This window comes from Manacus candei, unplaced genomic scaffold (genome assembly GCF_025592945.1).
Source record: "Manacus candei isolate 608988 ecotype Guabito, Panama unplaced genomic scaffold, ASM2559294v1 h1tg000018l, whole genome shotgun sequence".
In the NCBI taxonomy this organism is placed as follows: domain Eukaryota; kingdom Metazoa; phylum Chordata; class Aves; order Passeriformes; family Pipridae; genus Manacus; species Manacus candei.
The window spans coordinates 2,700,162-2,726,711 of NW_026138066.1; the positions used below are offsets into that span (position 1 = coordinate 2,700,162).

General features: G+C 38.6%; 1 protein-coding gene and 1 long non-coding RNA gene across 13 annotated transcripts in view; one reads left to right on the forward strand and one right to left on the reverse strand.

Moving 5' to 3' along the window:
* ANKS1B (ankyrin repeat and sterile alpha motif domain containing 1B) overlaps positions 1 to 26,550 on the reverse strand; it is a 414,822-nt gene that overhangs the window by 1,958 nt on the left and 386,314 nt on the right. For 9 of the 11 annotated variants that reach the window (XM_051784791.1, XM_051784788.1, XM_051784789.1 and 6 more), the window contains 5 exons: positions 25,300 to 25,428; positions 21,387 to 21,458; positions 11,376 to 11,462; positions 6,718 to 6,855; positions 734 to 901 (listed from right to left, as the gene is read on the reverse strand). In XM_051784791.1, the coding sequence (XP_051640751.1) occupies positions 734 to 901; positions 6,718 to 6,855; positions 11,376 to 11,462; positions 21,387 to 21,458; positions 25,300 to 25,428 (594 nt within the window). Of the gene's footprint in view, positions 1 to 118; positions 221 to 733; positions 902 to 6,717; positions 6,856 to 11,375; positions 11,463 to 21,386; positions 21,459 to 25,299; positions 25,429 to 26,550 lie in introns of those variants that run through there. The other 2 variants (XM_051784792.1, XM_051784790.1) reach the window with 2 other exon arrangements.
* On the forward strand, positions 214 to 17,844 carry LOC127469921 (uncharacterized). 2 transcript variants are annotated; one of them, XR_007904122.1, is made up of 4 exons: positions 214 to 656; positions 1,184 to 6,133; positions 14,905 to 15,004; positions 17,280 to 17,844. It is a non-coding gene; the product is annotated as an uncharacterized LOC127469921 (long non-coding RNA). The 2 variants fall into 2 exon arrangements; XR_007904121.1 differs by lacking the exon at positions 214 to 656 and having other exon boundaries at positions 859 to 6,133.

Below are 26,550 nucleotides of genomic sequence, written 5' to 3' on the forward strand. Positions count from 1 at the left end.
TGCACAGCAGCTCCAGCAGAACTTTTTTTCTTTAAACTAACAGAACACAGAACAAATCCTGAGTGGACAAAGTCCTACAGCAGCGAGTATGGTGGTGTCTACACTCCCATGTACTCACGGCTGCCTTCTTCTTCCTGTGGAGATCAGAGCTGTGTCTACCCCCAAGCTATAGGGCACCATAGTTCGTTAAAGCCACGCTCGATCCTGAGAAGTCTGTTTGCTAATGAGACAGACGATAGCATCAGGAAACGTTCCTACTTACAATTTTATGGAGGAAGATTCTGTGGCAATGGATGACAAAGTGTAAAGTCATACATTTTTTTTCCCCGTTCTCTCACCCAGTAATTAAATATCACAGTCCTCACTTTATAGCCAGTGAATATGATACAGTGTGCAGTCATTTTTCTCCTTTCCCTCCAAAATCACCCTATGCCTGTATTTTCACTTGATTTAAAATAGCTTTCATAATTTTTTAAAAAGTTCTACCATAAAAGAATATTTCTCTGTCATCTCTGCACTTCAGGAGGGCCCTTTAAAGACAATCAATATGTAGGCTCCAATGAGCAGTTGTTTGAAACAGCTGCCTGTGCTGCAGTGACACAACCCTGCCGGCTGATGAGCAGAGGTGACACAATGGAGCATTTCTGACTCAACAGGTATTTTATTTGTACAGCTTCTAGTATATAAACTCTTAACTGTATAGCTGAATTTGGTATAACTACCTTCTACTTACCACTGACTTCCGAATACTAACACGTGGTTTGGGAATAGGTTTAGAGGGTTTGTTTTCAAAGCTTTCTGGGAGGGTTGAAGAATGGCCCCCTTTTCGTGCTTGTAGTGCAAGCTGATAGGCCACTTCAAATGCTTGTCCTAGGGTAAGAATGATTTCATAAGCTAAATTCTGGAACAAAACAGAAACAGTTAAAATTGGAGTGAGATTGTATTATTGTTGGATATGTGAAGTGGGGTAGTACTGCCTACAGAAGTGATTTGCAATGTAAATAATTAAAGTCATACTGGTAATAGCTTCTTTAGTCTCTGTAATGTTTACATTTGTCATTTGATTTCTCATTGATTAAAAACAATCTAAATGTAATTTATTGTATTGAAAGTAATTACTTCTAAAACCCTTGAAACATTCTCATGGAAACAGGAGTGAAAAAAGAGTGTCATCTCTTTTCAGAACAAGTACATTAACTGCCCCAACTTCCCAGCTCACCCCATATCTGCTGCTGTCATGATCCCACCCCTCTTGCACTACTGCACCTATGTGACATTTGGCCTCGCTCTATTTTGGAACTCTTCTGTTGACCTGTCCTTCTCCAGAGCTGGCAGCCTGACCTTAAATCTAAACGGCAAGTGAATTCCTATGGTAATTTTTCTTCAGGTTTGTGGGTTTGTTTTGGTATATTTATTTCTGGGCTCCTGCTAGAGCCTATTTTTAGGCTCCTATTTGAGCCTGTTTCTGGGCTACTAACTTTGCAGTAATGTTTTGAACCTCTGCAGAGCAAATGCAAGCCTGCAGGCTTGCCTCCATATGAAGTCCTACAGTCCCCTTAAAATTATTCATAAATCTTTGACGTGATTAAGAAGTTACCCTCTCCTTCCCTCAACCTCCATAGCCCACAGTTGGAAGCAATTCTGCATTGCTTTGAAATTAGGTGATCCCTTAAAATTCCCACATGTTTCTGATACAATTTTAAATGAGACATGTCTTTACCTAGTCAAGTTACATTTGCAGTAAGTCAGAAAGCAAGGCAACACACTTGGAAGTACATAATTCGTCCTTCAATTGTTAAAACAAAGTTAAATGGATAAGCATTTTATTTCACACCCTACACTTTAATTTCCCTGAAGAAATTCAATCCCTTTTTTATCACATGTGTATACTGAGATAGTACAGGCTAAATTTGGCATATTTAGCTCATTATAAGAGCTTCTTATAAAAGTGCCAGCTCTGGCCTGTGTTAGGTCAGACAGAAAACAATTATATTCCTCCACTGGGACAAGCTCTCAGCAGTTACAACTGCAGTTACAACAGCAAGCCAGCCAAAGTTTCAGAGCTTCCCAAATAAAAATGTCTGCCTGATTTGATAGCTGTAGTCTCCAAATTATCTCCCCCTTAACTTCAAGGGAAACTGGCCAGGACCGAGAAACACTGAGGGTGCAGTTTGCCAGTGTGGTAATAAAAGGAAAACTAAAGAGGCTATTATGAACTGCTCTGCCTTTTAGCAGAATGCTGGCTATAGAATTAAGAGCAGCAGAGTATAACTGTTAAAAATGTAGAAAATAATATAATTTGAACTGGAGTGTGCTTTTTAGTAGGACAAGAATATTAATCTAAAGACAGATGTCTTTAGAATCAGCTGTTGTGACAGTAAAAGAGCATACTATATCATCCTGGGATTGTCTAGAGTGGGTAACATTATTACTAAGGAATACATCAGCAAGACAGGGTGTAGTAATGGCTTGCAGAAAATGCAGGCTGCAATACTAGTAGGACTGAGAAAATACACCATCCAGCGAGGCATACCAAAATGTCACCAAGACAGGCTTGAAAATCTCTAAGATAAGCATGGAGACAGACTAAAGGTTTGCTACGCTGAGCCATAAATCTAGTCTGAGTCCTGCATCCTATCTGAAGCCACTATAATTTGTTTTCCTTTGTAGTCTGTAAAATGAAAAAATAGGCCTGCCTGGAGCCTGAAAGCCATAAGAAACATGTAACTGTTTCTCTGGTTAATAAATATTTGAAATATAGCAAATAGAACATTCACTATTCTGTTCAGTATTCGAATGCAAACCGAACCGTAACTGGTACATAAATTTCACACGTGTACTGTGGTAGAGCCTTGACAAAGGGAAGTCTGCAAATGGAGGCAAGGAGGGCTTTAACATTGTACCTTGTAAAATTTAAAGAACTTATCTGAAAAACTGTATTTTGAAAAAAAACATAGGTAAATAAGCTTGGTTTGACGTATTTCTCACCAGTAGTACTGGGAGAGTATTATAAGGATTAGAGTTGGTACAGATTCTTGCAGGGGCTATACTGGAGAGGTAAGAGCAGGATTCCCGTGGGAATAGGGGTGGAAAACCAAACCACAAAATCCATTGTGGAAATCCTTCTGACGGAGTAAGGAAACTATTTGAACTTTTGACACGTGGCGCAAAAGGAAGGATACAGGTCTGCCTCCCTGAAAGATGCTTAGCACCAAAGCTGTAGAGCCCCTGGCCGCTGTAAAAGACACGGGCCTTTACAGAACCCCATCAAGCTCTTTAGAAATGAGGCAAAACCTTTAGGACTGTGGTGCTTCCAAGGCTGCTACAATCCTGCTCCTTGCTCAGTACTGCAGAGAAGGAAAGTGAGTAAGCTAATGCCTTTAAGCAACAGTTTCTGGGAGATGAGAAATGAGGTCAATTGCCTTGTTTGCTTTGCAATGTTACAATTCAACACCCCAGTGCAAGTCTGAGTCAGGATTCTTCATCTGCTTTAATTCAGCCAACCTATTACAATGGCTAATTGTTTTCTTACATTTTAACTGACTTTTTTGTTGTCTTCTATTCATAGGTGCATTGGGCAATGAAGGAATATCCAATGGAAATTACTCTGGATGTCTCCAATACGTGAGCCAGAATTTGGTAAGGGATAGTTATGATGGTTTAGGATGTTATGATGGTTTGTTTCTCAAGAGGGAATCCTTCAGTGGTAGATTTAAGGCTACTTAGTAAGTGAATGAAAGTGGATTTCAAATATTGAGCAATAAATCCTCTTCTTCTCCCAAACCTTGTCTCCTTCAATATTCTTTAGTCAAGATGTTTTTGCAATTTTGATTATAGAACTTTAACTCTGAGTAGACAAGTTACACGTACAGCTATTCTGAAATAGTATCAGTTATGCTGGTGGTTGACTAAAATACTTCCCTATCTACAAAGAAATTGTTCTTGTCCACATTTCCCAAGAAACTGAAAGACCGTAACATTGCGTATATTGTATTGCCATAACATATATAAATTAAAATGCATATTTTTACACCTTATTGTGGATTTCTACCATTTTAAACCTTATTTTTCTTGAAATGATTGAACTTCTATCCATTGACAAATGAGTAGGATTGCTTCTTCTATTCGTAAACTGGGAGATCAGGCTCTAACACGAGCATTAGATTTTAAACAGAAAATTTAATTCACTGTATGCTTCTGCTCTGAATATCTAGCTATTTTTTATACAGCTTGTACTTGCATCAAAAATGCTAGATCCTGAGAAATAAAACAACACAAAAAGGGAATATTTGAGTAGGTAACACCCCACTGAGGATTATGTTGCAGGAGAAAACTAAGTTATGACAGTTTGACAATAAAGTTTCTGTATTGCTTAAAATAGCTGTTTAAAGTGCTTGGGGTATTAAATGCTCCTCCTTAGATACAGGAAGTGAGCAAAATGTAATTATTCCTGGATCACTTTTCTTCCCTTGCCAAGAAAGGAGATGAATTTTATCTGCTATATACCTGAGTCTATGTTTGTGCTTGATTATTAAACCTATAAATGAAACTGCAGTACTTCAAAACCATTAAGTAGTACTTAAATGGATGAGGAGAAATAATAACCTCACTCAATCAGTCTAATTTCAGCTGATTCACTTATCACTAAAATCTATATAATGGAACATCTTGTTGACCATCATCTATCTACTTTTAACACAATTTTAAAGTTTTTTCTACTCTCTGTGGACAGTAAAATGCCCACAGAGAATTTAAACAACAGAATGCCACTGAAATGCTAAAATTGCTTCTAACCTACCTGTACAACTCGTTATTTAAATTCTCCTACATGCTATTGCTATGCAATGTTAACTATTCCCTCAGTCCCAAATAAAATGCCACCGTTCAGGCCCCTCTATTTCTTAAACTTATTTATATTCATGTAATCATGTTTCAAGAATTCATACGCATTATACTATAGTAAAATATTTTTTCTTGAATAATTTTGAAGTTTTAATAGCACCTTAAATTTCTCTTGTGCACAACTCAAAGGGCAAGTACTCCCGAAAATTTTGGACAATAAATCTTAGTCCTAAAAACTATAGCTACTACTTATTTCACCAAATTTAGCTGAAAACTGCATGATGTGTTCATGATTTCTTGCAACAGTAATAATTTGTGCATCCCCATCTGAGAAGCATAAATATAGGAAGAACTGAGTAATTTTCCACCAAAATAACAGGAGTTCTAAGGACTTACGCTGAAATAACGTTTTGAGGTATGTAGGCAAGAAAATTGGAACAAGGAAATAAGAAATAAAGAATTAATTTGCTATTTTCAAAATAAAGAATATCTTTTTGACAAGGTAAAGTTGCTGATAAAATAAAATTTCACCAAATTCCATATCTCCCTTAATTGTCAAGCTAAAACTCCCTCTGACATGACAGACAGCAGAGCAGAACAGAGGGATCAGCAAATAATAATAATTTCTGTTGTTACAGACATTTTGAATCTTTCAGATTCAGTATAGTAGCCAAATATTCCTAGGACCTCCTAAGATATGTAATTAGCTACCTGTGTGGTCTCTGTCAGATCTGTGTTTCGGTTCTTTGGTTAAAATAAATACAAAACTTCTCATACATTTTCTACACATTTTCAGAAGAAGCTTCAGTTTTCCAGTTTATTCAGTATAATGCCAAAAAGTCTAAACAGTATTTAGAGAGATGAGTTATTGGGACTGATCCAGCTTAACACTGAAACACTAAAAGTCATGGAACAGCAGGGTAAGAATCACAAAATAACAGAATGGTTTGGGTTGGAAAGGATCTTAAAGATCATCTAGTTCCAATCCCCTCCTGCCACAGGCAGGAACACTTTTGACTAGACTAAGTTCCTCAAAGCCCTGTCCAGCCTGACCTTCAACACTTCCCGGATGGCATCCACAACCACTCTGGGCAACTCCAGAGTCATACCACCTCATAGTGAAGAATTTCTTCCCAATACCTAATCTAAACCTACCCTCTTCCAGTTTAAAAGAAAAAAAAAAATCTGAAGAAATCACTCCTGGTGGTAACATCTGACCTCTTCATCCAAAAAGCAGCCTCCATCTACTTCAAGAAGGTGCGATGTGTCCAGGCTCAGAGGGCCCCCTCAAGTAAGTTCTGACCCTCTAGCTGCTTGTTGGGGGGCATGGGATGGACACACAAGGTGAAAACCCAGAAGGCTGGATGTCATCAAATCTGTCCTTCCCTGACTGCCCAGGCAGTATAATGCAGTAAAACATGCAGGATGCCCTGCAAACATAGTTTGATCTAGTTCCTGAACCTACCTCTTGGCAGGATTGAGCACTGTATATAATGCACATGGACCCTTTTCTGATTTGTTTTTTTGGTGTGCACTGAGATTTCAGAATAGGTGGCCAAACCTGCTTGCTACAAACTTCTTGGAAGGTTATAGCTTAAGAATTACACATCAAGACTTGTATGAAAAGCTGCTCTCTAAGTTTACAGTCAACAGCTGAGGTGACAGAAATGACTTATTTAATATGGAAAATGAGATATCAAAGAAAATCTTGGCTCTTCTCCAGAAATGTCCTTTTGATATCCCATTAGTCTTTTCATGTGGTAAATGAATTATACCTTCCATTAATCATCATATATCCTGAAAACATTTTAACAGAATTAAATAACTGTTACTATTACAAAGAACTATTAAATGAAGTATGTTCTATAAACTGACCACATCAAACGCAGTGAATACATGGCAGTAGTGGTGATTAGTCTTCAAGTCTTTAGTGATGTACGCAAATGTAGAAAGGTCTTCGGGGTCTTGTGCAGCACAGGAAATGTTACGGATTTCATGTTCAGCAATGATATTCTGTTTAAAAAAAAATTTGCAATCAATTTAGGAATTAAATTTAAAAGAGCTGTAAAAGGTGTGGGTTTAGATTCACATTTATATTGATCTGCTGTACTGAGGTATTTCAGAAATATCTTAGTAAGAAGAGATTCAATATACCCCATGTGTGATCTTACACAGGTATTTGGAATTTTGATCCTCTTCAATTGCCAAAAATCTGGTAGGAAACCGTTATGTACTAGAGTCTTGCATATGAAGCTACTTGTGCTTTGTACAGTTTATTCAGTATCCTTTGACAAAGAGACCTATTTCCTGGCATACAGCTATGAATACTGTTTCAAAGCACTATATGAGCATCTTATGAAGTTGCTGTTTTTTTGTGTAATGATCAAAATAGGACAGTTTCAGTCTACTGACAGACAGGATCTGGTGAAACCTAGCAGGCTCAATAGCCAGGTGTTTGCACGTGGTGTTTGACAAATTTTAGCTATACCTTTTCAAGAGAAAAAAACACCAAACATGACTTATAACTGAAACCATGAGATATTAAAAGGCTTCTGATTACTAAAAAGATAACTACAGGAGGATCTGGCAATTTCTCTCCACTTACTGACAAGAGCATCCTGTAAAAGAGATATAGGAAAATGAAACCATTCATGCACCGAGCCACACTACTTGCAACAGCCAATGTAAGCTATAGCACACTACTGAGAGGTGGGGCATGTCTGTCTGATGAAATAAAAAAAAGCTGTCTTAAAGCTTTGAAGAAAATTATGAATATTCATTACAGAAATTGCTGATATGTAATTATTGTGTTCAGGCCAAAGGAACCATGAAGCCAGAGAAGAAGATACTGCAGAGTGGCTTATGATTAGGCCTTGCTTCAGCAACATATGCATTTAAAAGGGTTTATTCCAACAGAAGAATGATTAATTGAATAGGAATTTACTTAGCAGTTATGCTTTCTTGAACTGTGGCCCTGTTGGCTGTAGCTCTAACATTTCCACAAAAGTCCAAAGGGATCAAGCCTGCTGCAGCATGACATCGCAACTGCATCACAGAACATGTGACATCTGTGGTGTCCCAGTTCCTTGCACAGCCACTGCTTGCCTTGGTGGCATCTGTCCATGTTAAAACAATCTCTGAACATCTCTGGTTTCCCTCACCCCTCTCTTTCCCTTACCACCTCCTTTCCTCTCCCTCTTTTATTAATTTTTTTTTTTATTATATGCAACTAAATCACTTTAGATGCTTTGCCATATCTTCTTTCATTTGCTAAGTGGCAACTTTCCCCCTTGCATGTAGGTGTCAAGTTATTGAAAAAATGTAGTAATATATCTAATTGAAGAAATCATAGCTTAGGAAAAATCTTAATAAAAAGCATTCCATATTTCAAATTATGGAAAAACCAAGATAAGGAAATTGTTACTGAAGAAATGAAATAATCCTCCTAAATTGTTGCAACACACTTGATTATTTCTGTTTAATGCATTATTCATAAAAATGACAAAACCAGTACTTATGTTTCAATATATGCCAATTTATAATGACACATATAATCTCTGCTTAACAATCGCTCGCTTTTTATGTTCCTTGAAGCATTTTATTGTCTTTGTTCTCAAATTGATAACTTTTACCCTCACTAAAGATTTTGATGAGAATTAGAATTATACCAAAACCAGGGATTCAGATATCCACAGTTAGAGCTGTAATACACTGTCATTGATGTGGTGTTGACAACACTGTAGTTTAGAAGGCAGAAAGCTTGGAAGGTCATAAAATCATATGTGAAGTACTTATGCCAAATCATGACCCACAATGTAATCACCTGAATTTATGCAGCATATGAGAAAAGAGTTCTGCTATGCTGCAACTTTTCTAGGTGACCTGGGGTTGACACAGGGATTTGCACTTGAGTCAAAACTCACAGAGATTATTTTAATATTTTAATTTTAAACCAAGTGAATTTTAGAAATATACACATATCAAGTTTGTTTTAAATAAAGTATAACTAAACTGAATCTTCTGGGTGAAAATTAGTGGTGAAATTGAGTTTTTCCCCAGCTGCTATAGGACATCCTCTGTGATCTCCTTTCAAAATTAAACATTTTTCAATGCATGTGTTTACTGCTTCCTAGGGTCACTATTTCAGTAGACCCATAGTCTTGTTCTGTAGAAAGTAGGAGGCTGTGAACCAGCTCGCCGTTCTGGGTATGCTCCTCAGGCATTGACTGACACTGCACAGTTGTCATTCTAAAACTGTCTCTCAATTTGGCAAGAGAAACCTCTGGTTTCTCAAAAAGCAGGGAAGCTGAAAGTCAGTTCTGGTTCTGCCAAGGAAATACCTTGGAGAGACCAGGTTTTTGCCAAGCAACCTTCCTTTTGCTTGCCTACCTCATGCCAGCCAATCTCCCTCCTGGCAGAAATCACCCAGAAGACAGAGTGAGCTGTGAGCCACCAGAAAATTCTGCAAGTCTGCTTTTTCCTAAGCAGCAATTTCTTTCTGGCCTCACTTGCAAAGAAATGGTGTCATGTCAAAGTGGTGTCATGCCAAGCTTCAAGGCGCCACTGAAATAGCTGTCGAGGAATGAGGTCAGGGTCCCTTCATCACCTGAAACTTTGCCTGCTATGACTTGGAATACAAATTCTTAGCTTGGTGGTATAAAGGAAAAAGATGAACAGCCATGAGAGCTGAGTTTTCAAGCACAGAACTGCTAGCTATTTTTGTAATTAAAAAGTATGCATTTATTGCTAAGTGGTGCCCAGCGCCGTCAACTATAAGCTCATATGGAAGCAGTACAAGTCTGAATAGGATCTCACCTTAGTGCTAATCTGTTTTGGGTCTTGAAGGAATTGGGAACAGCACACTGTGGACAAGGATGATAACGCTTCTGGGAGAGTTGCAGGCTATTACCTGGTTTTTACAGAAGGGAAAGGCAGTGCAGATTTTGAACTGGAGAGAAAGCAATCTACCACTTGAGAAAAAACACAGGACTGTGGCATTATTTACCTCCATCAAAAACATCCGTTGCACCACTAGGCATAAGGTTTCAGTGGGACTCGTGCAGAGTCATCTAACGCAATTTGCCAAACTTCTTTCAAGTTTCCATCTTAAGTAAGATTCTATGCACTGTACAAAGAGACACGGGAAGCTCCTTTTGTTCTCCTGATTTTTTTTGGTAAACCTAAGGACATTGCAGTTACATCCCTTATGCTACGGAAGAGATTTAAGAGCTGAAAACAGCATTATCCAAGTTAGAGTTAATAGCATTACAATGTCCTGATTTATGCCCTGCACATCAGAGAACATAAAGGAAATGAGGGTTGTAGAAGCTCATTTCTGAATCAGTGGAAGAAAAAGGAGCTGACAGGAATCCCTGGCCTCTCTGCTCTGGCAAACGCCAGACCTGACATAACAGTAATTTCACCTCACTTTTTCTTTTATGCTGTCTTCTAACTCTAAATATGGTTTCCAAACTCTAGCAGAAGTTCACAAATCTGCTTCCATCCTTCACTTAAAACCCAGTTCTAGTTAAACAGCTTTAAAAACCTGATTCATTTGGCAAGTTTGATGGATACTGGGTTAGATGTACTGTGTGGTCTGAATGTTCAGCAACACAAAGCCACTCTATACATTATTAACCTAGTCAAGTAGTTGGGTTGTCAGATTTATTTTTTATATTGCTCAGTGAATTTTAGTCACATAACAGAAAAGATAATTTATTTTCTATTCATATGAAAGCATCAGTATGGATTGCATTTTTTTGCCACTTTAGGCATCCAAAGAAGAGAAATTCATGCATTACTTTACTTCTCCTTACAGAGCCTGTACATTTTACTTTGGCTAAGCATTAATCCATTGCTCTATCCATCACTGAGTTCTCTGACCTCTCAATTTCTGCTTTTGTGTTTTTGGTTAGTTAGGTTTTTTTTTTTGTTTTAAGATTTTGGATATATTTTAAAACATAAGAAACAAAGCACAGGAGCATTGCCACACAGGAAGATGAAAAAAATATGGAATAACAACTGCTAAGAAACTGTTGCAGTTCAGGGAGTTAAGTGGCTAGTGCCAGGAAAACAGCTCACAGAGAGCCTCTAGCATTTTTCAAAGGACATTGAAGTCTCGTGTTTCTTATTCTTAAAATGGCTGGCCCTGGATAAAACCATGTATCTTTATTTCAGTGAGACTTTTTTTAATTATTTGCCCAAATTATATTAATGAACAAATAAATAAATAAATATAAAGGATTCCACAGAGGCTCCCTGCCAAATGTCTTTTGTGATAAGCTTGCCTTTTAATGGAAGAACACTAGACACAATGTTCTCCAAATAAGCCATTAAAACTGCTGCACTTGTCCTCCAGACTGAGTTTCTGAAGAATGGCAATGACATTACATCCATTTTGGAGAGAAGAGGTGAAAAAAAGGAGAGGAAAATGCAAAGGGCAAATCTGTCCCCTTTCTGGCCTGGACCTCATAGGTATTACTATTTTTCCTAGTTGTGAAAAATAAAAGCTAGTATTGAATAATTGCACATACCTTATTTGTGGCATCAATAAATTTGACTCCTTTGTAAGAAACAGACAGGACAATGGTTGGTACTTTTTTCATTTGTTCTGTAGACTTCTGAAATCAAAATGAAGATGTTATTAGACTTGTGTTGCATTGCAAGAACAGTGCTCTTTTCTTCTGATAAAATACCTAAGTTAAACAAATATTTTACTATTTCTTCAGCTGACTACGCTCTGGGCTTTTGAAATATCTGCCTTGCAGTTACAAAACTAATAAAAGTTCTCCTTTTTCCTAACACAATGAGAAGAGAATAAAGTAACTTTGCCAGGCTTAGAAAGAGCAGTCATGCAACCAGCATTTCTCAAAATGTGTGTGGTTAAGACATCTACCTGACATGCCCCATCCATCGCTCCCTCCCCTCCTCCTGCCCTTCCCAGCTGTAAACACCAACAGCACGGTACCTCTCATAGTACCGTTTCTTTCCTGTAATTAGTTGTTATTTAGAAATATTTCACTCTTTTGCCTCTTGTAGTTGTATTTGTGACATGAACTATCCCTGCAACCCTCTAGGCCTGCCAGTCAATCCGTCAGCCCAACATTGTTGTATCTTGTCACGTCTGACCGTCTGCACTTGGAGTGCAGCTGCTACTGGAAGCTGCTTTACACATGAATTAGCATGGAGGGTTATTCTGCATTCCCTCAGTGCCAGGTTCTCCTACCTACAGTTCATGCCTTCCAATAAGATTGTTTTTTCTTTTATGCTAGTCTACTTCTGTGTGCCTTCAATATGATGCACATAGCAAAGATATTTCCTGCTGAACAGATCGGGCAAATATCTGCATCAGATTTAAATTCTCTGAAGAAAAAAATGTTGTTTACAAATTAAATTTACTAAAACAACCCCAAAACCAACCAAAGAAAAAACTAAATATGGCATAATAGTCTATAGCTGATTTGAATTCTTTTAAGGTTGAAGACAACGATGGACTATTCTATACAGAACTATTGTAGATAAATAAGTTAGATAACATTCAGAGAATGCTTATTCATGGGAGCATCTGCAAACAATCACAGAGATCAATCAAATATTTTCTTGAGAGGAAAGAGTAAGTTCAGCTACAGGTAAATATGAAGAAGCATCAGCACACAGAAGGAAAGTGTAAACATGCTGAAAGATCTAGAATTGGCACCTAGGAAGATCATTAGAGCTGCTAAACAAAAGTAGCAGTGGTGGTTTTGTATTATCCAAGACAAATAAACAAGTATAGTTATAAGCTTAAAAACACAGACTGTAACTGAAGAAAATATGTTTTAAAAAAATAGGTGATGCTAACACTAGAGAGCAAAACAAAAGCTTCAAACAAACAAAACAACCCCCAACAAAACCAACCAAAATCCTGTAATCAAGTCTCCTTATCAGCTCTCAATCCTTACAGAATCAAATTAGACTCCATTTTTGCCAGCATAAAATTCAAAGCTGCAGATCCAGCTACATTCTGCAATTAGTGTCCATTCCACGAAGACTAAAACCTCTAATTAAGGTTCCAAGGAGAGCCCTGCCCATCCGTGTAATAGAGAGGATTGTTGCATCTCTCCATATCAAATGACAAGAGACTTGAGACAACAATCAAGTGTCAGTTTATCCCAGAGAAAGCTCCTTTCACTCAGAATTCTAGGCACTTCTAAAAAATGACAGCTTAAATGGTAAAACAACCTGAAGAATTTTAACAAAATCTGAAAAAAGACATTAATCTGATTTGCATGTCTCTGAACTGAGTGGAGAAAGAAACGGCATCCCTGCCAAAAGCAGAGCAAGTACCTACCTGTGCATATGTGTGTGTGTCACTGTAATAGATCTCAAATAAACCTTTTCATAAAATTCACCTTCAATGCACAGAAAGCATGAGAGTGCCTGTACAGAAGCTGCAGTGGATACATCTATCAGAATAACAAGCAATAAACCCCACACACGCTTATACTAGACAAAATAGTCACAAATATGACAATATCACTTTAATCATCTGGCAACCCACCAATCATCCAACTTTTGTCCTTTTGTTCTAGCCTGACAGCTACATGCAAGAGCTTTTTGTCTCCCATTTTGATTATTGTAATTACGTCCTTCCTTGCCTCCTTAGCAGCAAAATTCCCCTTCTCCGTCAACGTGCTGTACAAACATGGCTACTAAGTTCACATATTTTAGCTTTTTGGTCTAATTCTCCCTGTCTGGTATTTGTCATAAAGGTGAAGCTTCCTGTTGGCAAGGCCATGCTGTACCAACTATCTGGGTGTCCTCTTTCCTCTAGACAGTAGTTTGTAATTTAATCATCTTCCTTATCTGCTCCACATCCACCTGGATTTGTCTAGACCAGACCTGACCTCTAGTATTTAATTGAGGTTGTGAACTGCCAGAAGACTGTATCTCAGTGAAACAGCTCATCAAGAGCTATTCAATTACAGTTGGCAAATTAGGAAATGAATCAGACTGATGGACATTTGTAATTTATTAGGCCAAACTGTCTCAGCTGGTAAGGAGCAGGGGATATTCCTCATCACCTTGTAAAGCATAAAACCCCCAGGACTTGTGTAAAGGTGTTCTGTAAGACTGTAGTCCAGTGTAGAATTATGATTTTGGGAAACAACTCTGCACTGGTACTCCCATTGCAACAAAGAGTTGGGCAGTGGAATAACATCCTTTGTTATTATGACAGTGCCATCAAGAAAAACACACAGCTCTATTCCCCTGCTCAACTCTCAGTGATACAGTAACTAAAGTCCACCACATAATTATTATTTCCAAGCAGTTTCCAGGCTTCAACAGTTTCGAGTTGTCATGGTGAGTTCATACTATTTGCTTGCTGTTCCTTTCTTTTTAATGGAGCAGGTGTCTGCCAGAATGTGTAACGTTAGTTTTCAGAGATACAGTATGAATACCATTCACTCAGGCACTGTAAGTGCTTTGGCTCTGAATTCTAGGATGAAGTCCTACAGCTTTCTTGGTCAGACATTTCACATCTCTGTGAAGGCCGAGTGGGCATCTCTGCCTGTGCCCAGAACCTGAGAAGAAGGTGGGACACAGGAGTCAGTATTCTCTTTCCTTGGGCTTTTCAGGTTCTAGCCACCGTGTCAACTTCACAAGGACACAATGAGATGGCAAAATATTCTTGTCCATCTGGTGTCTCTATGGGAAGCAGATGGACTTGAGCCAAAGTTATAGGAGTCACAGCTGAGGGCTGGCATTGCATGTCATGTGCATGCTGACATATGGTCTAATGCTCCAAGGCGTGTTCATACCAGAGAAGTAGGATTATATTTCATCTCATATAGAAGTAATCATAGTGACTGTCTTTGGGCAAGTGCTCACTAGCCTGGAACTGGTCATAGTTCCTATGAACTCCATTGTTTGTGACTGCAACTTTGGCTCTTTGTTTCAATACACTTCTTCAGGGGAATCACCTGGATGAACAGCAAGTCTATTCTAGGCTCCTTGCCAGTGCCTGTCACTGATCAGCTGGTCATCTACCTAAAGACAGATGTGCATGCCCTGTCTCCACAGGTGCACTGTTCCTGCAGCCAGAAGTCTCAATGCTGCACAGTCTGCAATGCCAGAGAGACTGAGCTTTGGTCCCACCTCTGAAATACTTCATGCTGGACAGGTAGGTGACTATGTGAAAGCAGGTCATGTATAATTCAAGAATCATAAAGCAGGCTTGTCTGCAGACAGAGGAAGACAGAAGAAAGCATCACCATCCTAAATCTAATGTGATATATGTGCAGCTTCGCCAGACCTCCCCCAAAAGACATAGAGCCTCTTCCTCTTTAGAATAAAAAATATCAGGAATAGTGGTCTCATCTGGATTTTGGTGCAGCTGCTGCAATGAAGCTGTTTCATCCCCTCAGCACCCACAGTGGAGATGACTCCAGTGGAAGGAGGTGGAAGGCACCATCTGCATAACTGCTTGGTTAGTACAGTGATTGCTTGTACAAAAAAGGTCTGAATTTATGACTCAGAGTTTGCATCTGAACGCTCTGCAGCCATTACATAGGACAGTGCCAAAAGCCTGCATAGGCTTGGACAGGGCTGCTCCCAATTCCTCCTTTTGAATGGGTCATAAGGGGATGCAAGAGCAGTGGTGCCAGAGAGGAAGCGAGTCAGTGCAAGCTTGCTTTTCATAATTTATGAATTTTCTTTAGTTTCACAGAAAAAAATACCATTCTCACATCCAGCCTCTAAACACATTTCCATAGTATAGTAGTACTACAAATTGTCTTAAGTGGGTAAAGCATTTCCATCTGTATATTGATTTTGCATTAAAGGCTGTGCAGAACTGCTAGACAATTATTTTGAATATAAACTAATCCAAATAATTTGAGATCCACCCTGCCAGTGTGCCTAACAAATCAAGGTAATTAACAATGGCTTAAGAGGCAGAGGAATTCGTTCTTTGAATAAAGTAATATAAACTAGCAGTTTATTTTTAAAAAGCAAATACAAAACCTCTAACTCTGAAGGGCTTTTAACCTTTTCAGGACAGGATTGTACCACAGTACCTTGTTCTGTGCAGAACTGAGAGTACTAATGCAACACCTTTGAATATTCCTGCAGTGTACAAAACATGGTACCTCTGAGCACACACACACAAAGCAGCTGAATAAGAAATTCAGAAACACACACAGAATGGTGTCCATGTAAGATGCTCACACATTCACTTGATAAAACATAGCATATGCTGTAATCCAGCCCATTCTGAAAACGCTTTCATCTCATTTATTTATTACCTGCCAAGAGGAAATGGGATACATTGGTACTTCTACTTTGCCATGTTGACCACTTCAATGTACGTATACACACATTTATAACTGGATTATTCAGATTTCATACAGCAGCTAAAATGAAATCATGTTTTTTAGGTTTTACTGCGTATGTAATTATACTTGATCTTGCAAATACACAGAAAAAAAACATTATTCAACTATGACAAGTCACTAACAACCCCATACATAAGTAAATTTTGAGTACAAGTTTATGAGCCTGTAAAATCTTAAATTTTCATCTTGGCTTTCTACTTTTGCAAATGAATCTGCTAGTTCAGTCCTACACTGGTTTTTAATAGCTATATGAACATTGTAGCTGGCAATTTTCCTATTCAATTCTGCACTGGAAACCAATTCACTAAAAGATTCTGAACTTTTTCCTAAACCTATTAAGTCCAACTATTAAGTCCAAATGGCATCAGACTGCACATTTCAAAATATGTATTAGTGCCACCTACTATCATACCTGCATAAATAAGTCTGCTACTTATTTAAGGTTTATGAAGCCCAAAAACTGTCACAATATTCAAGGTGAGGCCGCACCAGTGCAGAGCATAGTGAGACAATCACCTCCTTCGACTAGCTGTGGAAGAGCAATGAATTGCTTTGACAAGATCATGCATGAGATTAAATGGAAATAAAAAGTCAAAGTCCACAATTGAACAGTTAGTTTCGAAGCCAATTTTGAAACTAAAGTCTGCCTTGTAACAAATATTTAGTAACTTCTCTCAGTCCAAAAGGCTTAAAAATGCATTACTGACATAGTTTAACACCTCTTGGAATAAGACTGTATCTGTAATCCTTGTGGTACAAGACTGTTTACCTCTCTACAATTAGTGGATGCCTCCAAGCTACATCATTAATATGAACACTGCACTGGGGGTGCACCTGGAACTCATGTACTTGAGAGTGAGATGGTTTTTTGCTTTTGCAGTATCTCTAAACACTCCTCTGCATCCCTCCTGCACCTTAGATTCCTTTCAGCTACAGAGTTCAAGGACATAAAATCCTCTGAAGAACATGGTGCAGCATGATGTGGATGTGCATAGGGACTGAAGACCTTCCACCACTTATTTTTTCCTTTTGATTAATATCCATGTGCCTTTTCTACTGCAGGCCCTCCCAAAGCAGTGGCCACACGAGAGAGAGAGAGAGCTACAAGTCCCAAGAGTCCAGAGACTGAAGAATCTGAATTGTCAAATACAGTGTTTGATCCCAACATTTATTTGCTTGGTTAGTTTCACTAGGAGGCCTATGGAGGCTTCTGCACTTCTATTTTGGGGGCGAGGGAATGAAATGGAGATCGAAAAGTAGAAAGGGTTTGGTAGAAACAAGGAGACTGCCATCTAAATTCACGTCCTTCTTCTTTATGTAAGAAGAAATGAAATGAGAAAAATGCCCCAGATGCTGCCTATTTTCAGCGAGTCAACTCTGCTTCATCTTCCTCTCCCAGAGCAAAAGAGAAGCAGATTTTGTAACAATTCCAACTTTGACATTTTGGTCTTAAGTCAGTGAGACATTTAAATACCTGCTTTGTGAACAGAACTATATTGCTGGTTCCTCAGAACTTTGACTTGAATTTTAGAACCTCTTTTCTAACAACAAAATAAATAAGAAAGATACATAATATTCAGGAAAGTGGCAGGATCCAAGAACAAAATCTAAGTTCCCTTCTGCTGCAGTAAATATCTGATAAGTTCAGAGTGTGCAGTTAGTGTATGCAACATCAGTGATTTAACACTGCTGCAAGAAGAGAGTCATCCTTGGTGCTGTGCTCATGGTAGTAAGTATAAAACCATCCCCTTCCTACATGGTCAAGGAATTCAGATGTGTAAATGCCAGATGGAGTCTTCTGTAGAGAACAAGTTCCTTCCTAGCTCAAATTTAACTTTATTCCTTGTCTTTATTTTGATGCAAACACATTATATTCTCCCTTCATTTTCCTATGATGATTTAAAGTGAAGGCATCAATCTGATTGAAAATGCAACTTGCAGTATTTCCTATTCCACACTGGGAAAGATGAAAGCTCTTAACTTCTTGAAGGCATCTCTCAAATATAATTAATAAACCTATTCTGGCCAGGACAGCAAGATTTAATCTCCAAGTACCAAAGGTCAGTTTAGAGCAGGTGAAGAATGGAGATAAGGAGACAGGACTGTCAACTGCAAAGGCAGTTTGTGAGAAAAAATAGCTGAATAAAATATAAAGGAGTGCAAATATACGAATGGAAAAACACTTTTTATGCCAAATATCCATAATTTTGAATGGCTACAAGAATCTGCAATTTTGGGGGGGAAAAAAACCCCCATGTATAACCTTGACCCTAATGTTGAGCTCAAGTTATTGCACCTGCATGATTTTCCCCAAACAAATCCATCATCTGCCCTGCTGGAGCACGTTGCTGCACAATGCCCAGAAGCACAGTGGATTGCCAAGAAGAGTTATTAAAACAAAGGTTCCCAGGTTTTGTTTTTGTTTTTTACTATTATTGGTGGTTTTTTACATTATAAAAGATTTAGGATCTCCCTTTACTCTTGAGCTATTAGAGAAGGAGGCCACTGTAAACCTCCCTGTGGAGAGAGAGAAGGGATAACTGCATGACACTTCCCTTGAGAACCAAAACCATCAATTGCAATAACTGAAAGCCCTGGGAGCATCTACAACTAACAGTGAGGGATCTGCAGTCAGAAAACATGTCATTTTTGTTGTTTCTCTGTATTTATGAATGATTAAGGAAGATCAAGATTTTTTTTTCTCACTGATACACTTCTTTCACTCTTGTGCATCTGCTGACTGGAAGACATTAAGTGAATATCGACACTTTTGAGCAGCATTAGCTTAAAGATGGAGAATCTAAAGCCACTCTGACAGAAAAATTAGGTACCTAATTTTCATACATTCTCCATTAAACCATTATGTGGCTGAGTCTAGAAAGACAAAAAAATTGTAGGGAGTGACCTCAACATGGTACAAGGTTACGAGTGACATACTCCCCTCCCCCAGCGTGTTTCAGATTGCAGCATGCTACAGATTTGAAATATGGACATGGAAATACAAATAAAATACTAAAATTAAAAAATATTGCTCTATCACAAAAGTACAACCCTATGTAAAAATCTTACTGACTTTAGAGACACTGGACAAGTGTACAGAATTCAGTACCTCAGAGTCAGCAACTAATATATCTAGCTTTTAAGTTCTTTTTTTTTTAAGTGAAATGTCCCTCTCAATACATTTAAAGTAAAATGTAACTATATCAGAAGCCGCGTTTTTGATGACAACCCAGTGGTACTTAAATACAATAATGATCATCACAGCAAAATGCAACATTTCAGGATGACTTTGGACAACCTGGACTCCAAGTTCACAGACACCAACTTTCAGAACACAACCATAGGGAAAAAGTTTTGGAAAAAGATCCATTTTTCTCACTGCGAAATAGGCTAAAATAATAATCTGTTCCCATTAAGTCAAAGTTTTTTGCTTTTGACTTGAATAGGAACATGATTAAAAGGACTACATAGAAAGAATAGATGAAATCTTGATTAAAAACTGTTTTATTCAAATATCTTTGCAATAAAAAACCTCAGACTAAAAAATAAACATTCTCACAGCACAATGATTTCAAAAGAGAATGTAAAAAATAAATGTACACTAACCCCGTCACTGTGCTATATAAGTGCCCTGTACAGCACTATAGACAACTAGTGCAACTCCACTATTTTTATAGAAAATTTGTATTTTAAATTAAATTTGCTTTCAAACACTTAGTTCTTTCAGTTATATAATTTAAATTGGTCAAACTTATTACTCATAAAAATATATCTTAAAAGACCTATAAATTATTTAGAGTGCCTTTTTTGATGTTAAGCTTCCTAGTTCAGTCAGAAAACTTACTGAAGTTGTCACATGCTACTATGGTGTCAAATTCTGCCCTAAGATCTGTGCAGGCATATGCCTAAAAAATAGAACTGCTAAGCCTGACAGTTTGAAAACTGGATTGGAAGATGGTACGCTTGCAGCCTCAATTAATTCCCCAGAACAAGTATATTTGATTGTAGATCCCCCTGTGTCAAGTTGTTGGGTTTTTTTTAGAAGAGTTTAAGTCCAGGTACGGAATGATTAGCATGTAATTATCTGAAAAGCCTCAGGTCTTTAGGCAATCTAGTAAGCATGAATTACTGCAAACCCTTAGCTAAAACATCTTGTATAAAAGTCTGTGTGCTGCAGATATGTAACCAGTAGGAAATGGTTGTCCGATTGCATGAATTTTACACATCTTCCAGCTTTCTAACTGATCTGAATGCCATGTCTCATGCTCAGAGGTATCTTGCATACAAAACTTAAGAGATACACAGAAGAAAAAATTTAGCTCATTCATCTGTGTAATTGTACACGTTTGGTAGATTAGCAAACAATTACATTCTTCATTAATTAATCATGCCAGACCATGATATGTTCACCATGGCTATGAACCAGTTCATTCTTATTACAACTACAGTTGGGAATAAATCAGGTCATGGTTTGTTTTGAGTTTCCAGCAGTGGTATGTTTCTTGGAGATAGACCGAGCCTTGTTGCAATTTTCTACAAACCAGTATCAGGACAAAGAGCCATGGGAAAACATATTCTTAACAGTCTGAAGGAAACCTAACTGCTTTTCCACCATCAGGTGAGACTGACTTAGATCCCATTTTACCCTTCAATCAAAAAGCATGTAAGTAACTCATATTTAATGGAAACACTCATATGACTAAAAGCATCCATAGGATTACGTGACTGTTGGATTTACCATGCATAAAAAAAAGCTTTGATAACACGTTAATATATTTATTAGTACATATTTTCACATAGAAAATTAAATTTAGATTATCATATAAAAGCTATAAATTCTGTTTATAAAATCAATTTGGTATGGACACGTTTAAAGTGTGTGGACAGTACTTTGAAACATACTGAAAGATTCACGAGAAAACAAAATGCATACATTTGGGTTTTTTTGTTAGATACCACATGCAAAAGAAAAATCTACCTTTAAATTTTCATAGTATGAAATTAAGATGTAATGCAGAACAGATTTCCTATTGAATACCACTGTAAATGCAAGGAAAAGAAATGGATAACAGCACGTTATAAAAGTAAAAAGGGCACAGTACAACCAACCACAGATTGATGTTATTTAATACTATTATGATACAGAAAGAAGTAGGTTTACAAACTTACCCTCATCTTTGCACATGCATCCTGTGTTGACTCTGTGCCTCTTAACTCTTTTACCAGCATAGAACCTAAATACTAAAACAAAAATCCATTGAACTTACTTTAACTCAAATTCCAGAACAGACAAACATCTGCAGAAATGCACTAAAAATGCTTTAAAAAGCCTACTTGTAGCAGTCAACTTAATATATTACTTTAGAGTTTCTTTACTCTGCAGTTCTTTGATAAATCATTTAAACCAATGCATTAATCAACCTACAAAACAAGAATGCACAGCAACAAGTGTATTGAATCAGCTCGTGTCTTTTGAAACAATATCTGAAAGTCTCCTAGCTTTAGTCACTCAAACAATGAGGAAGTACTACAGAATCCATCTTAAAAAAAGCCATTTGATTAAAAAATGGAGAATCTGCTTTTTTTAGCTGCCATCTGCTGATCTCCTATTGTTATGTGTGCAATCACGTGGATGTGAAGGGCAGCAGCAATCTTAACCTCACCGTACTCAATCTGTAACTAATTTACGCGCAAATAGCAGAGCCCGACGTCAGCAAACAGAGAAAATAAATCTATACTAAGACTAGCTTAGACCATTATTTCTTCCTTCAGGCTGACCCTGAACTATTATTTTAAAGCCTTTACTGATCTGGAGGAGGGCTGGGTGAGAGGAAGCAGAAGGGTGCTGTGTCCTGGCTCAGCTCACTGAAAGCCTCCATGCCCTCGGAGGAGCCTGCTCCTCTCCGAGGGCAGTGAGTGCCTCACCAAAACAGGTCCCTTCCTACAGGCCTTTCCCTCACTTTGTCACTTGCTGGCACATGCAGTTTGAGTCCTCCTGCACCCTGGCAGCAGGCTCTGCTCCTCTGGATTTGTTCCTCTGGGGTCTCAGTACTCCTCTATGCCACATTTGGATGGTGCAAACGGGATGTTTTTGTATTTCTGTATGGTGTCACATGCAAGTCGGGCTTAACTGAGGAGAGAGGACAGCAAGTCACCCCTCACCTGCTCCTCCCCAGGCACAGAGATGTCTCTCTCTGTATCCTCACTGCAGCACAAGGCCATGGCTTCTCCCAAGTCTCCAGTCCTAAGTGAGGCAGCACAGGAGCTGAAGAGAAGCCACTGTGGGCAGGAGCCTTTTCCCAGAGGATTCTGCAGACCATCATCACTGCCTGACCTTTTTCATTCTACCACACTGACTCCCCTTGGAAACAGCCTGAACTGACCCAACCAGTTAGTGAACCAGCTTCAGCTTAGACAAGAACCTATCAAAAAGAACTTCAGTTACAGCTGAACGCAAGCTGGAACTGAACAGAGAATGTACTGGTTCAATTTTCTGGTCTCCTGACCTAAACTGAGATATTTTCTTTAAAGCCTTCACTTCACACTGTGTACTGCAGGAGTCTCTGACCTGCAAGAAAATGCATAAATATTTCAATGTAGACAGTAGCCAACATGTCAATTAGTGAGAAACACTTTATAGGGCATTATAGATGGAACAGTGAGCAACACCAACACTACCAGACAAGCACATACAGAAAGGAATGAATGAAGGGCATTCTTGGAGGACTGCAGATGTAAAAGATTCATAAACTGAGCAGCTGTGAGTCCAGCTGGGGGCTCGATGGTGACGTGAATAGGGCTTTGGGCATTAATTCAGTGGGACAGCTTGATATTGCCCTTGAAGAAAAACAATAAATGTAAAGCAAACTCAAAAATTAGAAAATTAAAAGTGTATTGAGTTGAACTGTATTCTTTTCTGGATCCTGCTGTCTGACACTTTTGGCATCCTGTGCAGGTTGCAATTAATTTCTTCAATATTTTTAAATTTTCTTATTTTTTTATGGACTACAGTACAACAAATTATTTTTTCCTTGAAAGATACCAGTTTATCAGGCACCAGGGTAAAAAAATCAGTGCTTTGAGCTCACGACAGAACAAGAGGAAGAAAGAGAAGAGGTGGGCAGCTCCTGTCCCATCTGCACAGCAGCAAAAAGTCTCAGCTGAAGGCATTCAGAAATGCTTCCCAGGAAGGACTGTGGAATAGACAAACAAATCACAGAGGTACCGTCCAATTTAGTTGTCAGAAAAATCTGAAACTCTAGGAGGGAATATTGCTTCCCTTTGACTTGCTGTGCTTTTGGAAATGCTCCTTCTCAAATACTGAGAGCACACGGGAGCAATGCAGAGAACATCCAACAGTTTAACTGAGGGATGTGGCATACAGTGAAAGCTGCACCCATTATAACTTACAAGCCAGGGTTTTACTCTGTAAGGATCAGGTCAATACAGCTCAGCGAGCTGAAACAAAGCAGTGATGCATGGTCCTTTGGAAAGGAAGGTGTTTCCTTAATCACCAGTAACTTAGATATTCATGGTCATTTCAACTTCATTTCTTTAATGATCCATATGCCTTCCAATCTATTACAAGGGTGACATGCTGGATCATGCAATAAGATAAAAGGGACTCATGCTCACTTTATTGAAAACTAGGAAAAATATTTAAAGAACTAGAAGCTTCCTTTTCAATTTGAGGTGAGCAAGGAGGTTTTGAATAGTAGGTGAGCTGGTCTTTGACCTTGACTTGCTGAGGAAGGCAGAGGTTCTAGTTACTGTCCAAGGACAGTCACTACATTCACGGCAATTTCTACCCAATGAAGGTCTGATGGAAGATACAGATGTACTCCAGTGAGACAGGCCTGTAACACCCCTTCTGCCCTTGCTCAGTGAGAGCCAGGTTCTGTCTCACCTGTGTTTAGTCTCTAATTCCTACCTTTCCAGATATGCTTTAAAAGAGGTGCAGCAGCCTCCAACTCTCCCCCAAAATACAGCTGTATTTGATAAACAGAGCATTATCCTAAAAAGCACTAGAGATCTTAGCCCCTTCAAGTGAAGAGGATCTCAACACCATGTCCTGGACCAGGGGTTAACCCTTAGCTATTATGTTAAAGGCACTGCAACTACTGAGCCCCTTTCCTTTGTACAGTAGGTCAGCCATACTTCATTAGGGCCACCTCCAAAGAGGACACACAGTGGTCTGGCAAACCCCTTCAGCAACTTTAACAACGCTTTTCAGCAAAGTTGGAGGGGGAAATGTTAGCATTTAAAGAGGTGAGCTGAGGCACCTCTTCAGATCCCCAGAAGTTCCAGTCTTCCCGCCCAGGGAACTCAAGATTTCAGTTTTTACCTAAAAAAAAAAAAATTACTTTCTGTGCTGCAGGAGACCTTTCTCTCCTCCACATGCATTTATAACAGACATAAAGCACTAATTGTCTTTAGCTGTAGAAGGAAGCTCTGTTTCTCCAGGGATGGGAAGTGGTAATCAGCTGCAGCTAGAGGGGGGTAAAAATAAACATGCCCTGCCCTGATGGAACTGACTGCTACTGGTACTTCAAGCAGCCAACAGTACGGCAGGGGTCTGAATGTGTTCTTGTCCCAGAGATGGAAAACACTGCTTCAGGATCCTGATCTCCATCTTCCCTATCTCCCTTCCCCAAAACCAAATCTATAAAATTGAGGTAAGGCAACACTTAATTTAACTACTCTGAACACAGCATTGAGGTAGACGTGAGGATCCCATATTATGCTTTATTATTCTTCCATAACTACTAGACAGGGATTTGTGACAGATGAGAAGTAGGGATGTTTGCTCTCACTGTCACTTCTACACTTCACCACTTACTCAGTGTCCGCTCTCTAACATTATTGCTACATGGACTGCAATATATCACAAAATTCATAGCAAAAAGTACTGTGCATCCTTGTTTCTCATTTATTACAATTAGAGTTTTTCAGAAAAAGTGGTCTGTCTCACTAAAAGTGACTGAAAAAATATTAAGAATGGAAGTAAAACACAACAGCCTATCAAAATCCAAGATTAACATATTTACCCCAAATCAAACCACTAAAATTTATCAACACTTACAAATGCTTTATAATCACATGACTGGAAGATGAGTTTCTCTGGATGATGTTGCCAGTATTGTACAGGCGTTGATGCTGTGGCTTCATTTGGAGGTCGCAAGGTAATTGAAGGTTCTCCCCAGTCTCCTGTCTGAAAATCACAGTTGTTCAAGATATCAGAGTATGTGCAGGCAAATTAGCTACAAAATAGACCTCCACTGTTGTGCTCAATTAAGAAGAATTTATTTTCTACGCATAGAGCCATGTTACTAAAATAAGGGAACACAACTGCTACAATATTTTTCATGATTTAATTTATAATCCAAAATCATCTACTGTAGTGTTTAATGAGGCTTTAATTAAATCTATTTGCTTTGAGAATAAAATCATTAGGCACCGGAAATGTTCCTTAAAAATAAGTGTTTACAATACATATATGAGGATGAGAGCACTTGAAAAAAATCATGATATGCACGAAAATGCCTTTCACAAATTCTGCTATGTGTTTTACAAGCTTTTCTGCACAGTTAATAAGTCTTCCATTATCCGGCACATATAACTGATAATTAACTTTCCTAGATGGCTCAATAACTGAGACTTTGCTTTGAAGACTTATTATATGTTCTTCAAAAATATGAGGCATTCTTTAATCTCTTTATGAATATTTACTTTGATCACCACCTCTTGATGCCTCATTGTGGAGGTAGTAACATTGCCCTTCCACATTCATGATTCTCACTGATACAGGTGATTGCCTTCCTGAGTTGTCATCTCCTCTCTTTCCTCAAAGCCCTCAGAGAACACAGGTAAGACTGCAGTTTGCTGCCAAATCCCTTTGCAGCACACTCTTCTCCCTTCCAATAGAGCCAATGGAGGCGTCAGTACAGGTATGTCCCCAGCCTGGTAGTGCTGGTCTGGGTCTCACCTGCCATTGTGTTTTTAGTCATGGCTTTACTATTATAGGGGCTCCTTCTATCTTGCAAGCCCATGTAAAAAATAATTATTATTCTGAGACTATTAAGCTTTTAACTGTGATCTCTCCTACTTTTCGTTCACATGTGCCCACATCCTCAACACCAGGGATGCTGCCAAAGCATCGGCTCACTTTAACTGAAAATGACCCGTGAATGGACTCCTTCTCCTCTTCCCAACCCCTCTCCCCTCTGCCACCAGTCCCACTTCTATCCTATTCTGTCCTGTCTGGACTACCTCTGAATTGTCCTCTTCTTCCCACTCTGTCTTTTTGCAGCTACATTTCTCCTTCCTGATTCTC